General features: G+C 48.2%; 2 protein-coding genes across 3 annotated transcripts in view; one reads left to right on the top strand and one right to left on the bottom strand.

Annotated features, from left to right (window-relative positions):
- The window catches only part of LOC149336010 (uncharacterized), a 76,187-nt gene that overhangs the window by 50,971 nt on the left and 10,159 nt on the right, over positions 1-15,057 (bottom strand). The window contains exon 3 of one of the 2 annotated variants that reach the window (XM_089552512.1): positions 1,797-1,984. The exons of the other annotated variant lie outside the window; for it this stretch is intronic. The gene's annotated coding sequence lies outside the window, so the exon portion shown is untranslated. The remainder of the gene's footprint in view (positions 1-1,796; positions 1,985-15,057) is intronic. 2 annotated transcript variants of the gene reach the window in all.
- On the top strand, positions 1,701-8,232 carry LOC149336012 (RING finger protein 151-like). The gene is made up of 2 exons (XM_089552518.1): positions 1,701-2,014; positions 7,816-8,232. Exons 1-2 carry the CDS (start codon positions 1,703-1,705, stop codon positions 8,116-8,118), a joined length of 615 nt encoding a protein of 204 aa, XP_089408644.1. The 5' UTR covers positions 1,701-1,702; the 3' UTR covers positions 8,119-8,232.

Here is a 15,057-nt window from a genome sequence, read left to right on the forward strand (position 1 = left end):
GACAGTTGTTGTGCATTTACCACCGTATTTTTTGCATCTTTTCTAAGGGACAGCCACAGGTAGTACAGATTTCAAAATTTTCAACATAATAAAGCTCGCCGCAGTATTGAAAGCTTACGCTGCTGCTAGGAGCTTAATCGCCTCTCTACCTCTCCATACAACTTTTACGAACCTCCTACCAAACACAGTACTATTCGACATGCACAATCGCGTGCAAACTTCTTGTCTTTCTAATCATGCTACCCTGCGTCCAGAATGTCGAAAACACGCTTATTGTTGAGCGGGTGGGGCCATTCATTCTCACGGGCACCTAGAAAAAATATGGCACCTTGGAAACACTGGCCGCCAAAGAGAAATAAGTGGTCTGCTCATAATGCATGGCACAAAGGAGAAGCTCTCACAGGTTGCGATACCTCTTGAGTCCGCATAGACTCAAGTGCCCGTAAGAAGGTGCGCACTGTGAGAAGAATAGAAAAAGAATTCCAACTCGTTTAGCCACACCAAATTGTCTGTCTAACTTAACCTAACTTAATCTATCTAACCAAATTTAACTTTTGCTAAGGAACCCACTTCTTCGTGGACACCTGAACCGCGCCGTAAGGAAAGGGAGGAAAGTAGGAGTGAAAGAAGAAAGGGAGAAAGAGGTGTCGCAGTGGAGGGCTCCGGATTAATTTCGACCAACCAGGGACCTTTAACAGGGATAAACACCGCACATCGCACTGGTGCCTTTTGCGTTTCTCCTCCATCGAAACGTGGTCGCCGCGGTCGGGTTCGGACCCGGGTACTCCGGCTCGGTGGACGAGCGCCCTAAGCACTGAGCTCCAGTGGCGGGTGCAACTGTCGCGTGTCAAATTCCTGCGCTGATTTTAATCTCCTCCTCTATGCGTGGCCACGCATAGAGGTGCAGCCAAAGGAGGATGCTACTAAGTCTTTAAACTTAGAGGACGCCTAGGCAATGAGCAGCCTGGTTTGCGATTACACAATGATTTCCTCGACATCGCTTAGCACAACGTAGCGTTTACCTAGCATTACCTAGACATCACGCCACCCGCGATGGCACATTTTTGTAACACTTCCCATTCAATGCCGTCCCTTCTGATCGTGACTTCATCTCGACACACCCGGTTTGGAGATGAAGCCTATCCCAATCGCTTTCTTGCGGTACCCTGCTTCTCAGCTCGTACTTAACCACATACGCCCTTTCGTCTGGGCAAGTTGGTTTCTTAAGTCACATAAGCTGTCTCTGCGATCCAGCTACAAGTCTTCTTCCTCCGCGCTTTTATATTACCTCAAGGGTCAACGGCAGGGAGAGATAACGCAAAAGCACATGTGCAAAAAGCCTCTTTCTTGAGTGTCTGCCATTTTTTCCTTTTCCAGCAACACGCAGCCTTCATTCCGACCGCCTGGCATTCTCTATTACTGTTTCAGTCCTCCCGAGCGCGTTATCGCGCGAAATAACCCGCACGATGTGATACGTAGCCTGCTCGACAACGCTTAGTATCGCAGGCTGCGCAAGCCACGCTTGTCCTACAAAAACAGCAAAACGTGCGACCCGAATACGATAAGTTCAAGGTAGAGGGGCGAGCCCTTTCCGTATCGCCCATATTATTATGGAAGTCCCTGCATGCTTCGCCGCCTCTCAGTGACACATCTACCGTCTCGGAGCGCCCGTCCGCCATCGCTGTGGGGCCGCTCGGCTGTCATGGAGGAAGGAGGGCAAAATGCGTCTCTGCATCGAGTGCGTCACCTGCAGGCCGGCGTCAACTGGCGACCGACGAGGTTCGTGGATGACGTACCGTACTACCACACGTGCGGACTCTGCAAGGTCATCCCAAAGAAAACAATGCTGCTGCCTTGCTCGCATGTGCTATGCGAGTCTTGCCAAAGGGGAAGCCTGCAGGAAGAACAGGAAGGAGACGGCGTCGGCGGATGGTGTCCCCTGGACCGGAAGCCGTTTCAAGCGCGCCAGTGCGCCAGGATCCAGCTGTCCGCGAAAAAAGCGAACAGTTTACAGGTGAGAAACGGATTAACCTAAGATGCTCCGGGGTTATTGTGCAAGAGCTTGAGGACACCAGTAAAAATTCCAAAGATTTTATTTCTATTAACCCTCCTTCATTATTTTTTGACGCGTAAGGTGGTCATCAGATTTTCTACGCAGTAAACGGCGGCGTTGGGTGATTTTGAACAAGAAGTAATGTAGAGTCTCTAGAATGTTGACGTATGCAGCGGCTGCACAAACGAAATCCTTCCAAACACTCGTAACGTGAAAAGTATAGTGAATTTTGATAAGGAGTCCTTGTCTACTGTTTATTTCTATTCTTCATCGTCCTGTATTATGTCAAGCTCACTTTTATAACGTGAATAAGCCATCCTGCTACCTACGCGGCCATGAAAATTGTATTCATTGAGGAAGATGAGTGTCCCGCGGCCGTTTCCCTTCCTACTATCTCTTAAAAAAAAGCATTACTGTTGCTTTGGACCCATTGACGAAAAGCTTTTGAGTGGCAGATATGAAAGCTGATGGCAGAGAATGCACTTAGAACTTAGATATCTCTTGAAGAGTATGCAGAAGACATCGTCTGTTGAAGCATAATCAAGTTAATCTTGCATAAGAGGTTATTCCTAACTTCAATGTACGAAGTTTTGCTGCTCTGGACATATTATTTAGTCACACTGCCTTTCCTCGGTGCTTGCTTTGTGAGCTTGCTATACCTATGCGCCTAGATCATCCAATTCCATTTATGTAACAAATCCCTGGGTGCTCTCGCACTTCGTATGCAGTGAGGGAGAGAACGATTGAACTAGTGCGGCAGCGTTCTGTCGACAGCGCCTCCACGAGAAGGGCCAGCAGGGGACCTATGAGCGCTGTTTCTGCAATATTGCGGCCAGAATTTTTAACGTCATTTAACTGCATTCTCACAGTGCAACTAAGCATAAACTGTCAAAAAAACTAACAATAACAGTGCAACTGACAATAAAGCATAAACACGTTGCTTTGCAGTACAATTTTTGGTTAATGTTTTAAAGGTGTTTCGCAAGTCAGTCCTGGACATGGTACATCAGAAGTAGACAGCCCCGAGTGTCATGCTGTGAGGGTATGCTCTTTAGTGTCTTGTGTTAGGAGCCTAAGCATCCTTAGTGTGACCTTGTTGCAAGGAAACTTTCAGTGCGTATAGAGTTGGCTTTCGAGGTTATCAGTCGCGAAATAAGTGAAAGGAGTTGCGCTGCTGCTACAGTGCAATCTCGGCTTCTGCTGAGAAATTTTATTTTGATCCACAAAGATGTTTTCGCATCACCGTTGCCATTAATAATTTTTTTAAGCTGACAAGCAGTCAGGGCTCACGTTTAACCGGTAATGGTTAAGAACAAAATGATAAAAACGAACTTCCTTTTTTCGGAAAAAATTCAGCAGATATCACGCAGTTTTGAGCAACAAGTTGTCGGGCATTTTTGTGCACTGTCGACTATGATATGCAGCCTGTTGCATTGTTTTGAGGCAGTCTGTTTTTTTTTTTCTACAAAAGTTGTATACACTGTACCAGAGCAGAAATGCGGTCCGTATTGGAAATATGACTTCGGAGTACTCGGGTTGTCTTTGGGAAGAATATGACTTTGACTGGTCCGCTTGAATTATCCCCAATTCTTCACGCACCACTCGCAATAAACTCTGTACTACAATATATACACCTATTCCAAGACATTTCTCAGCGATTATGCTGCCCAGATTTTACATTTGAGCCCGTAAGCCTGAGCACCCCCAGTCCGAAATTGTACGCTGACTCCGATCGAAGGCCCTCGAAATCTCGAGACTGTTTCTTGCCTCCCTGTCGGCTCGATAAATGTTTAATCGGTGTACAATAATGTGTCTCATGTAGCATCGCTAAGTGTCTCTTCCAGTCATACGCTATCGGTTAATGGCCTTTCGAAATACCGGCGTGACGCGTATATAGACAATCATATCACATAATAGACGATATGCGAAATTGCTTGGCGGTCTGGCAACACCGCGCCCACAAGTTCCGGTTTCCATCTTGGCGCGGTCGAGCTCGTCGAGCTGGTGCATCGTTTGCTATGCGTACTTTCTTCTTGAGAGTGGAATTTCAACAGGCAAGCTTCAGCTGCTGCGTTGTTTTCACAGCTGATCTTTGACTAAATGTAGGTGCTTTCAATAAGCGCCAGCTTACTCCTACCGCGTCCTCAGCTTCGCTTCGCTGATGATCGCAATAATCGGCACTCGAAAGTGGGTTGGAAAGTCGAACCGTGACCGTGTGCTGTTGTCGTTTTAATGCTCGCATTAAAGCACCAGTTCAAGCATCACGCATTATCATGGCTATTTTATTCCCAGGTGGACGTGAATTCATCTGGTAGGGTAGCGAGCGGTTATTTTGCGGTGAGTGCGCACGTGTGTTGACAAACTTCTGTGATAGTGCGAACTTTCGTTCGCACCGACGCCAGGAGCTTCGTGCATTGCAGTATAATCACACAAGACCCTCGACCAGCTGCGTAATTCGATTCCTTTACTGTAATGTGCAATGCGCATCTGCGGTTTTCAACGTCACCGTTTCAGAGCCCGGCGTCGGTTGATTTTCGCCGCAATTCGTTGAAACCGCATCTTGCTTAAGACGCAGTTGAAGCGAGTATTGCGATGTTGTCAATCGATATTACCAAGAGGAAAGTGGGCATATATAATTCAAAATGTAAGCAAAGACGCAGTTTTTTTTTTCAGAAGCACTGAGCTACCGCGGCGGCTTGATTAGAGAAAGAGCGTACAGCTGTAGGTGCCTGCACGGACTCGATACGCTGGTCAAGTTGTGTGTGCAGGGGCGAAATTAGCATGTTCGGTTGCTTCCGAAACTTAATTAGCTTACTCACAAACATGGACAAATGGCTTTGTTGCGAAGCAAGCTGTTGAAGCTTGCCACAACGATAATAAAATCTGATGGCCTGAAGCGTTTTCAGAACAATGTTGCACGAACTTTCTAGCTTAGAAATGCGTCCCTCCTTCATAATAAAGTAGCTATATTATTCGCTTCTTTTTTTTTAGATTTTCGTCGCCGCAGATATGGAAGGTATAGGAATCCTCAAGAAATAAAGCATTCGCACCTCAGTTTTTATACGTATATAGGGTGTATTGCTTCACAAAGACTGCTTAACGCGCATAACATATGCGTATGGTCCAGAGAGTTTGCTCGCCCTTCTAAAACTAATTGAACGCGGGAAAAACTTAACTGAACACGTAGCAAACTAAGCAGTAATCGGCATATGGTTCTTCGAGTGAACTTATTTCGCCACGGCACGAGCGATTGGCCCGCTCAAAAAAATTACCTTCTCTATTACATTGTTCAAGTATGCGTCTATATATATTCACGCCCAACCGGGGAGTTGATGAATGCACGAAATCGGCTTCTAATTTTGATCAAAGACAACAAAGGCTGTGGTCCTTATCTTAATTTAAACGCGAATCACCTCGAGAGATTTGTCAAAAATCAGCGCAGAAAGCGAAAGCTGCGCACTGATCCGCGTGCTGACACATGATACCTCGCATGGCGTTTTGTGTTACTAAAACGTTGGGACGGAGTAAAAAAATAGAAAAGCGAAAAGCTGGAACGCACCTAGTTCTGGCACGCATCGTAGTGTCTTTTCACAGTGGAGAGGGTAGCGCAACACTGCATCGGCATTTTACTTTTCAAACGAAGCGCAGCCGTTTTAACCCAACGCTGGGCAGCGGTTTCGTTTTCTGTACCGTGCCAACATGGAGGACTTAGTTCTCGAAGCGTCGAGAGATGGCGCTGCGCATTTCGCATATCGTCTATTGGACTTCCACTCAGGAGGTCAAGACCCTTCCCTGCAAAGAAACTTCAGCAGTCGTAAGTGGACGGTTCATGAAAATTTGACGAAGAGAGTGCGGGCTTAATGGTTTTGTGTAGGGCCGGCGTAGAAGTTAGTGTGAATGCACTTGAGGGACATGTCCTCGTGTCGTCTTTACTGGCCACTTGTCATCCAGTCACTGAGTCATGACTCGAAAAAGACGTGTGTATCTCGGTACGTTCTCGCATCATCCCCTCACTTTTTCACTTCCTTCATTTTTCAGTAATTCATCCACCCTTTTCTCTTTAGGGGAGGTAGCAACTGAAATCTTTTTCTTTACCTCGTTTAGTCTTCCTGAAGTGCTTTTAACGCACTGTAACCCTTGCAATGCTTGTAACCCACCATCACCTTCGCCACTTCGTATTACAATCTCTGTTGGAAAAGAACGCACCAAGTAAGCCACGTGTTACAAGATTAGTAAGTCCATTTTAGCCAAAGCACGCACGTCTACAAGTGGAATAGCAGACAGAGCGCCCGGTTCTCAGCCCAAAAATCGCAGATTTGATTCCCATAGAACATCTTGTATTTTTGTCGCTCCCTTCCAACCTGCTTTGCGTGGATCTCACAGCTCTGTAAGTCCCGCCATGAGACCCCGATATTATCATCGATATTAAGGCAGCGCAATCCACGAAAGCAGAAAAAAAGACCTAATCGGTGAAATAACGTTAGGTAGTTCCTTTCTGTTCGTTCGTTCATTAGTGCATCATTACTATAAGAGCTTTCTTTGCTGTTGTCGCGCATCGTGTAGATAATCTTTTTCGACGACTTAACATTTAAGAGAACTGCATCCAAGTAGCAAAAATCAATTAGTTTGTTCTTTCTCGTTATGCACATGTTTTTTTTTTCGTAACAAGAAGGTACATTTACTAGTAACAAAATATGATTTGAAAATTTCTTCATCAGCCGGCTGAAATTCTTGAAGCCTACACCGACACAGAATCCATGATCAGTGTTCGGAAGTGAATGACGCTGCAGCCCAGACTCAGAGATTCGAGCCGGAAAGGTTTATCGATGCATCAACGTATACTGCATTTAATTTGTTTTTACCTGTTCAACCACATAAGTGCTACATTTTTTTTTGTAAATGGCATCCTTGTCGTTCAAAGGTTGTAATATATTTATATAGGCCAACTTCGAATTTTCATCTTCCCTGCAAGTGTTGTAAGTTCACTTCCTAAAGGACAGCTTTCATTGCCAGGGATCACGTGGAGATGTAACATGATGACCAAAGTTTTAGCTTCGGTTAAGGGGATTTACCGTCCCATAGCGACTCAGGCTATGAGGGACACCGTAGTGAAGGGCTCCGGAAATTTCGACCACCTGGGGTTCTTTGACGTGCTCTGACATCGCGCAGTACGCGGGCCTCTAGAATTTCGCTTCCATCGACACGGGATCAAACCCATATCATTCGCTTCAGCAGCCGCACGGCATAACCACTGAGCCACGGCGACGGTCAAATTGATTGAAGTGTAAGGTGTACAAGAACTATCACTGCAGATGTCAATTCAGGCTTGTTCTTTGATAGGCACAACTGTGTCACTTCTGTTATGGTAATTGGGAAGATCTGTCCGGCATTTACACATTTACCTTTAAATTGCTCCAGTTTTTGCGTATTCGTTATCCTCCCGTCTACTTCTCGGATTTCCAAACGATCAGAGAGAGAAACGCTCTCTTTTGATCTTTCTGGAGATGTATACATTACGAGCCCCAAACGTGTCGTAGAAACTCTACGAAAAGCTTGGCGACCACCGTGCTCAATTTGAACATTGGCTGGAGTGTATTGTTAAAACTGAAGTTTTAAAGGTTCTGGTTCTATGCTATCTCAAGCGTCATTCGCAAGGCTGTACTGCTTTTCATCTGACCCAGACGCTGCTTCAACGCTGTCGCCTTGTACCCAAAGCCTGTCAGTTTTGAAGTCTCTCAGTATGTTTTTTTTTTGTGTTTCAGGCTTACTGCTGGAACCAGGATCAGGGCTGTGAGTTCGTCGGAACCCTACAGGATATACTCATACACTGCGAGGAAGAGTGCGCTTATTACGCTCTCGCGTGTCCGCGATGTGGCGAGAGTGTGCTTCACGCAGATCTGCCCGCACACTACACGGCCGGGTGCGGAGACAGCACGGACACCGGGGTCGTCAAAGAATCGTCGGCGGACGAAGATGAAGGGACTCACGAAAACGGAGACATCAAACTGGAAGATCTAAAGACGTTTTTGAGAGAGCTTGATGTCCTGGATACGGAGCCTTTCTAACGGAGATATACGCTGTGCTCAGGTGGTCGCGCTAGGTGCGGTTTTTGGCGATATGCTCTCTAACCCACTGAACATTTATTCGAGGCTATTGCAATGAAACTATATCCACATGTCTATGTCGCTTGTCGTGCTGTACTCATTAACGTGAACGTTCTCATCCCATGTCGGTGATTTGCACATTATCACTAGTAGTGCAGCTGGGGTACAAAGTTTCTATTTAAACGTGGAATTTTTACTCAACCTTATCCGCTTGCGTTAAAGATTCTAGAAGAATACCATGGTCCCAATGAAAAGTTGAAAAAAAAAAATCTCTGAGTTTCTGGACCATTTCGATCTCATTTTCAGCCACAACCTGTTTTCAGGGCGCATCCTGCAGCAGACACTTATTCGTCTCCGGGGTCGTATGATGTAAACCATTCACGTATGCGAAAGACAGGATTCCCGGACACCTTTTTGGCATCTCTTTTGCGTCAGATATGCTAGACTCGAGCTGAAACGCCTCAAGCGGGTGCCACTTTTGGTGAAGGTGAAACCTCTCAACCTTTCCAGCTCTCAAACCTCTCAGATTGACGCCACTCTGGTTGTTGCCAGTCTCCTCCTGCCTGAAAACAAGTGAAAAATGTCGTCAACAGCCTGTAGGTTGTTTTTTTGGGGGGGGCATTCCACGCAGCAAAACAGCTAAAAATTTCCCGTTTACACAAGACCGCTGAGCGCAAGCGTGCCTCTTCCACTTCATCTCCACTGGTCGAAAATAAAACCGCCAGCTCTTACTGCGCAAGCTCATTTCATGTTAGTGACAGGCGCATGCGACAGATGGCAGTTGATGTCAAGCACTAGCCACTTCACATGTGCAACTGGCTCCTCGTAGAACCATATATTGCGCCTTCGTCTCCCACGTGCGTTTGTTTTCAAGCAGTAGCAAACGAATTTCTGCTACTCCACAGAGGACGCCACATCTTGTGAAAAAAGCGCATGCTAGATGCGTACGGAAGGTATTGAATTGCGTCACCAGTGGACGCTGCATGCGCACAGAACTTCTTGCACTCGTCATTAGGTGTGTTTCGGTTTTCTGTGCAGAAAAACACTAGGTGTCCTTGCGCTGTAGCGTTTCAGGGGAGATTTTTTGTGTTTCATCAACTAATATGGCATCTCCTAACTATATCGCTTCGCCGTAGCTGAGTTCGTAGACCACAGGAGGCTTAATTCGGAGATCTTGGATTCGGAACCCACCGGCGGCATGTGGTTGTTTTTTCTTCTGCTTTTCTAATCGATTATCTCTAAGCGATAAAATATCCAGTAATTTTCTACATTGATCAACACCGCAAAATAAGTAAATATAAAAAAAATCCCCGGTGTTCCGTGGTTTCTGTGGTTGTTGGCTTCTCATATATATATACAAAGAGGTGTTCAGCGGCTTCCCTTCGTGGGAAGCCTCCTTACATACTAGGTGGAATCCCTAGTCCGGAACCCCATTGGTAGAAGCCGCTGTCCGGGTCTTCCGAACCAAGGCCCGCTGGGCCTGGAGGTACGAGCAGCCCAGCAGGGCCGCCTCCCGGTCCTCTCGGGCAGGGGGTTTGGGTATGGGCGATGTTCTGCTGGCAGGCACACACCATGTGGTAGGTGTCAGCCACCTCCCCACATTGCGAGCACCGGCCAGTGATCATGGGTTCGAAATGTTCCATTATAGCTGGGCATACAAGAGTATTCGTAAAAAGTCTGAGGAGCATGCGTTCGTCTGCTTTACCAAGCTCTTTTGCCGGGGATATGTTGAGTTTATGTCCATGCTCACAGTATATCAGAATTGCCCAAAAGCGGAATAAGGGTTGTCCAACATCCGAGGTATCAAAGACGATGTGGAGTACCTGGGAGATGAGAGCTGGGAGAGCCGCGTGTGCGGCGTCATTCTCTCGAAGACTCGATGAACTGGAGTGCAGATGATGTGCTTAAGGGTTGGTTCTGTACTACGAATGCACCATGACAAGAAATATATTGCTAGGGATGCTATGCTACTCAATTCATGCCTTCAACACGATCCGCGGAAGTTGGTTATGACGAGTTGAAAGTCGCCCCAGCCCATCACGCCTCGTGTTAAACTGCAACACACACTGATGATGATGCCCTCAGGCTTAATGGGCGCTGTGCATTGCACATCATCGTCTTCAGCAACTTCCATCTGTGGACAAGTCACGGAAGGAAAGGTAACGCGTTTTGACTCGCACTTCCATGTATGTATACGCAGCGTTGGTGTCCACCTGGAAAAACCTGCTTTCGCACAATATTTCTTCGTTAGAAATGCTAAACCGCCAGCAGTTGTTTTGTAGTTTCTTTGTTCGGCGTCTACTTCTTCCCAACAAGTGGAGAAAAAGGGGAGGAGCAGGGGGGGGGGGGGAGGGGTCGGTTGGCAGATGGAAAGTGAAGATAGAAAAATCCCCCTAAACACAACGTGTCATGATTGGCGGGCGGCGGCTTCCCACTCGCCGACGGACATTTTTCGCCCTCATGGCCCACCAAATGATACTGCATTAAAATATTTGATTGGATCAACTTTATTCAGCTACATTTTGCAAGTGTGGTCTCGCACCAAGCCTTCCGCGCAGTTGTTTTAACGGTAGGTGCCTGAACACAAGTGTAACCTTGAGCACATGCGAGGCACTCATCTTATGATGCATAGTACATCATGTGGGTATGACTCACATGCTCATTACCACGAACCGTGCTTGTCTGACATGATACAGGCTGGACGCGAAAAAACAGCGTGAAGATTGTGGACATGGGTGTCGGTTAAATTAAGTCCATGTCGCTTCCTGGAAAAAATCGCGGTGGAGTTTTTGGTCGATTGAGAAGATATCACGGGCCATTAAGCATTGGCTAGTAGCTTGAGGGTAGCGCTGAATACAACCATGTAATATCACTCCAGCCGGCCACGTACTGATATAGCGCGTGTCGTTTGCTCGCAATGGAGGCTTCAGCCCCATCGCCATGCTCGCAAAGAAAACGAGGACACATAGTGGCTCGTTCTAGGAGTGTTCGCGTGGTTGCTTTTGCTTTGGTCAGGTCCGTGGCTAGCGCTTTTGTAGCTGGAGCACTCGTCATCAGAGAATAGGTGAGTTTTAATGCATAATGCATTGTGTGGGCCATTTTATTTTGTTGAATAGAAACGGTGGTGTAGAGACTCTGCCGCTTTTCCTGTAACTTTCAATATGAGTACGATAGCAGCAGTAAGCATTATGTGCTCCTGTCTATTCGCAACATTTTATGGTAGAAATGTCGAGGAAAGTAGTGGGCTTTCAGATCGTAGATCAGCACCAAGACTCTGTTTATTAAGTGATTGAATCCTTTAGTGCTATATGCAAAACCGGCTCTGGGATCAATGACAGACAGTTGTGTGCAGAGGTCCAGTTAATTAAACACATTCGGTTTGTTAACTCCCACAAAAACCCCTGTGCGCAGGCTTTCTTCCGTATGAGTTCCACCAAACTGTGACTTCTCTGGTCGGTATAAAGCAAGACAATTTGCGTTACCGGCTTCCAATTCAGGCGCGCGGTCTTCGTAGCGCTCGATCATAGTCCTTTTCCAAACGTCCGTGCTAGATTCGTCCAAGCGTTCCTCCTCCATTTGAGCGTGAGACTTCCGGATGCGCGTCCTTTCCTCAGGCCAGGCAGTGTTTACAAAGACAATTTTGCGACTAGCCTGCGACATGTCCTGCTTGAGCAAACACCAGGCGGCCTCCTGTGCTGAGAGCTCGATCGCATTGAGCATCTTCACGCCCAAGTGTCTCAGTGCCTGCGTGTAATCCATGTCCCCCTTATCCTTTACAATTTCTTGCACCGCACGGTTCAGATTGGACATACCTCGATTGGCCTTATTTACATACTCTACCACGTAGGCAGCACACGCGTACGTGTCGAGCACGATCTGAAGATCCATGTTTGAATCTAGAACGGACGCCACCCATGGGTTAAAGTAATTAACCCGCTTTTGCTGCACGGTACGGGGTAGCATGACGGTGGGACGAGGTGTACCTGCTCGGAGAACCGAAATGTACTGCTCCCTGTCCGTGATGCCGTGATGTTCCCAGAACTGCTGTAGTGAATCATAGTTGGTCGTTTCCAAAGCCTGGTGCATGGCTTGGTACTTGATTTGGAGCATCTCGATGTGTTTCTTCTGCGCCTCACTCTCCACACTCGGGAAAGGCACTACGACCATGGGTTCATCAATGGGCATGAAGGGGACGTTAAAGCGGCACTTGGTGCTGTTGCGCTTGTAGCAGGTGTGGGTGTGTTGGTGCACCTGCGTGCGCTCCCGCTTCAAGTACGTGGTGTCCAGCGAAAGCAGAGTAGTGGCCATTTCCAGAGTTCGGGGCATGTGCATGGAGAGTTCCTCATCGGGGGCATTATCAAGCCAGAGAAGAATGTGGGCGTGTGCCGACCCGCGATGCTGAAATTCGATGCGTTTAAAGTAGTCGACCACTACGTATGGTCTGAAGGGGGATATCCGGGTATTCTGGAGTATGTTTAGAATGATGCGCACCAGGCGGTCGAAGTAAATGGCACAGACAACGGGATCGTCATTTACTAGCTGGGCACGATAAATGCTGTTCATTTCCTCTACGGCAACTGCAGTCTCATCAGGTTGTAGACGAAGTCGCTGAAGCAACACTAACAGCTCGGGCCAGTGCAATTCCGAGGCAGACAGTGTGAGGAACGCCGTAGGCTTACCCAGTTGGCGGATCATGGCAAAGAGGTCTTTCTTGCGCCTGGCCCAGTACTGCACGGTATTGGGTATGCCATGCATAAAAGCCATGTCATGTTCTACCGCTTCCTGAACGAAGTCCTTGTCGAGTAGCTGTTGTTTCGTTAGGGTTTCCACCGCTCTGACGTTGCGGAAGGCCACAGACATGTCGCTGGCTACTCGGTGCCTAAACACTTTCATGGCCATGTACAGTACGTGTTGTGGGGCGGCACCTCGACGATCAGACCTGCGGATCTCGCTCATGGCGTGCGTGAAGACGGTTGGTTTGGCACTTGCGTCCACTCGCCGTGGTTCACCGAGGTAAATCTGTGGGAATGAGAGCTCCTCCGCATGTTCGTCGTAAAGAATACTCAGGGGCTTCTTTCCCTCACCGGAAGCAATGACAAGAAACTTGTCTTCATCCCATATCAAGGTGTGCTGAGCCAGCGTCATGGCTGTGGCCGCCTGGATGGGATCGTTGAGGTCCGCGCATTCCGGGAGCGACTCAATTTCGTCCTGCTTGTCCACCTCAGTGATGTCACCCAAACGGGCAAAGTCGCACTTGATGTTGTAGTGCTTGTATAGTGTGCTATCGCAAAGCACCTTGAGCCACGGCAGCAAATCACATTTTCTCACTGCCCCCGCCAAGTAGGTCGTCTTCGCGAGAATACGCCGCTTCAGATGCACATTGAGAGCGCGGTCTTGTTCGATGGCACGGGGCAACGATGTAACCATCTCGTCCACGTCAACGCAAACGTTCACAACTGGACCCTTAATGCCATATTGGCCTCCGCCGTGCATCAGTCGTCGCACTTGCATGAATGGGATTCGCGGAGATACGAGTCTTACACTCACCGCATTAAGTTGTGGAAGGTGCGCTGGCCTCGAGGGATATTTGTAACCGTTTGTTGTCGAAAAATGAGGAATGTCACCTTTCCGCACAGATTGCATGCATGAAGAACACAGTCTGAATTGACACAAGTCGGAGTTGGGAAACGCACACCGGAGATTCTCACGGCACGTATCCGGAAGCGGTTTCACGTCATTTTGGAACCAGAGCCGATCACACACTGAACACACACTTCCAAACGGATTGTCTGTAAACTGTCGCCGGAAAGCATTTGTTGCACCCTGACTGTTTGCGAGCCTTTGTTTGCGTTTGGCCTCGGCCTCGGCCGCGCGAACGGTAGAGTCTTCTCTGCGACGGCGATGAGCTTCTGCTTCAGCCTCGCTTACTGCTGGTTGCTCTCGACGGCGGCGATGAGCCTCCGCTTCGGCGGTGCGAACGGCAGGGTCTTCTCGGCGGCGGCGATGAGCTTCTGCTTCAGCCTCGCTTACTGCTGGTTGCTCTCGACGGCGGCGATGAGCCTCCGCTTCGGCGGCGCGAACTGCAGGGTCTTCTCGGCGGCGGCGCTTAGCCTCTGCTTCGGCGACGCGTACTCCTGCATCATCTCGACGGCGGCGACGGTAAGCTTCTGCTTCGGCGGCACGCACCTCTGGATTCTGACGGCGAAGGCGCTGGGCCTCTGCTCTGGCCTGGCAGCTCGTTTAGCAGCAGCAGCAGCAGCAGCAGCAGCAGCAGCAGCAGCAGCAGACGGAGGACTTCCATCGGTCGTCTCGCTCATGGCTCAGAAAGAACTTGCAGATAATTTCGCAGTGGCGAACGGCAGCGGCAATTTCGGCTCGGTTGTGAATGATGAATCAAGTGCTGCCAGCGAATGACGCGTCCATTGGCTGTCTGCGTGTGTTACTGATGTGTGGTTAACATGTTAAGCTTCGCCTGTAAGAGTGGAACGCGACAGCGTCTTGCAACGCTGCCAGGGAGTCCACAGAACGCCATCGCCAATTCGGCTGTACGCCTTGCTGGACGGTAAATTTATTTTTTGAGGAAAGGAAATGTATCTCTCTCGCATATCTGGGTGGACACCTGCACCTCGCCGTAAGGGAAAGGGGGAAGATGGGAGTGAACGAAGACGCCGTATTAGCTAGACGCGCCTTTGTTCATTCCAAACCATTCAGCTGGCATTACGGAGTGGCTAGCGTGCTCGTATCGCACTCCGGAGACCCTGGTTCGATTCCCGAACTCGACCAAGTTCGTTCTCGGTTTTATTGATTTATGCGGTCTAACTAGAAAGGTTAATTAGGCTATTTCATATTTATACTGTTGTATTTCTATCTATTTGTATCCATCGTGTTCTGTCATTAACC

The sequence above is a fragment of the Amblyomma mixtum genome, chromosome 7 (assembly GCF_055824585.1).
Source record: "Amblyomma mixtum isolate Tamu chromosome 7, ASM5582458v1, whole genome shotgun sequence".
Classification (NCBI taxonomy): domain Eukaryota; kingdom Metazoa; phylum Arthropoda; class Arachnida; order Ixodida; family Ixodidae; genus Amblyomma; species Amblyomma mixtum.

Bases quoted from the DNA above. Each gene is read 5' to 3' on its own strand.
- LOC149336012 (XM_089552518.1), top strand. From the start codon at position 1,703: ATGGAGGAAGGAGGGCAAAATGCGTCTCTGCATCGAGTGCGTCACCTG. The intron at 2,015-7,815 runs GTGAGAAACGGA...TTTGTGTTTCAG, and splicing joins AAAAAGCGAACAGTTTACAG to GCTTACTGCTGGAACCAGGA.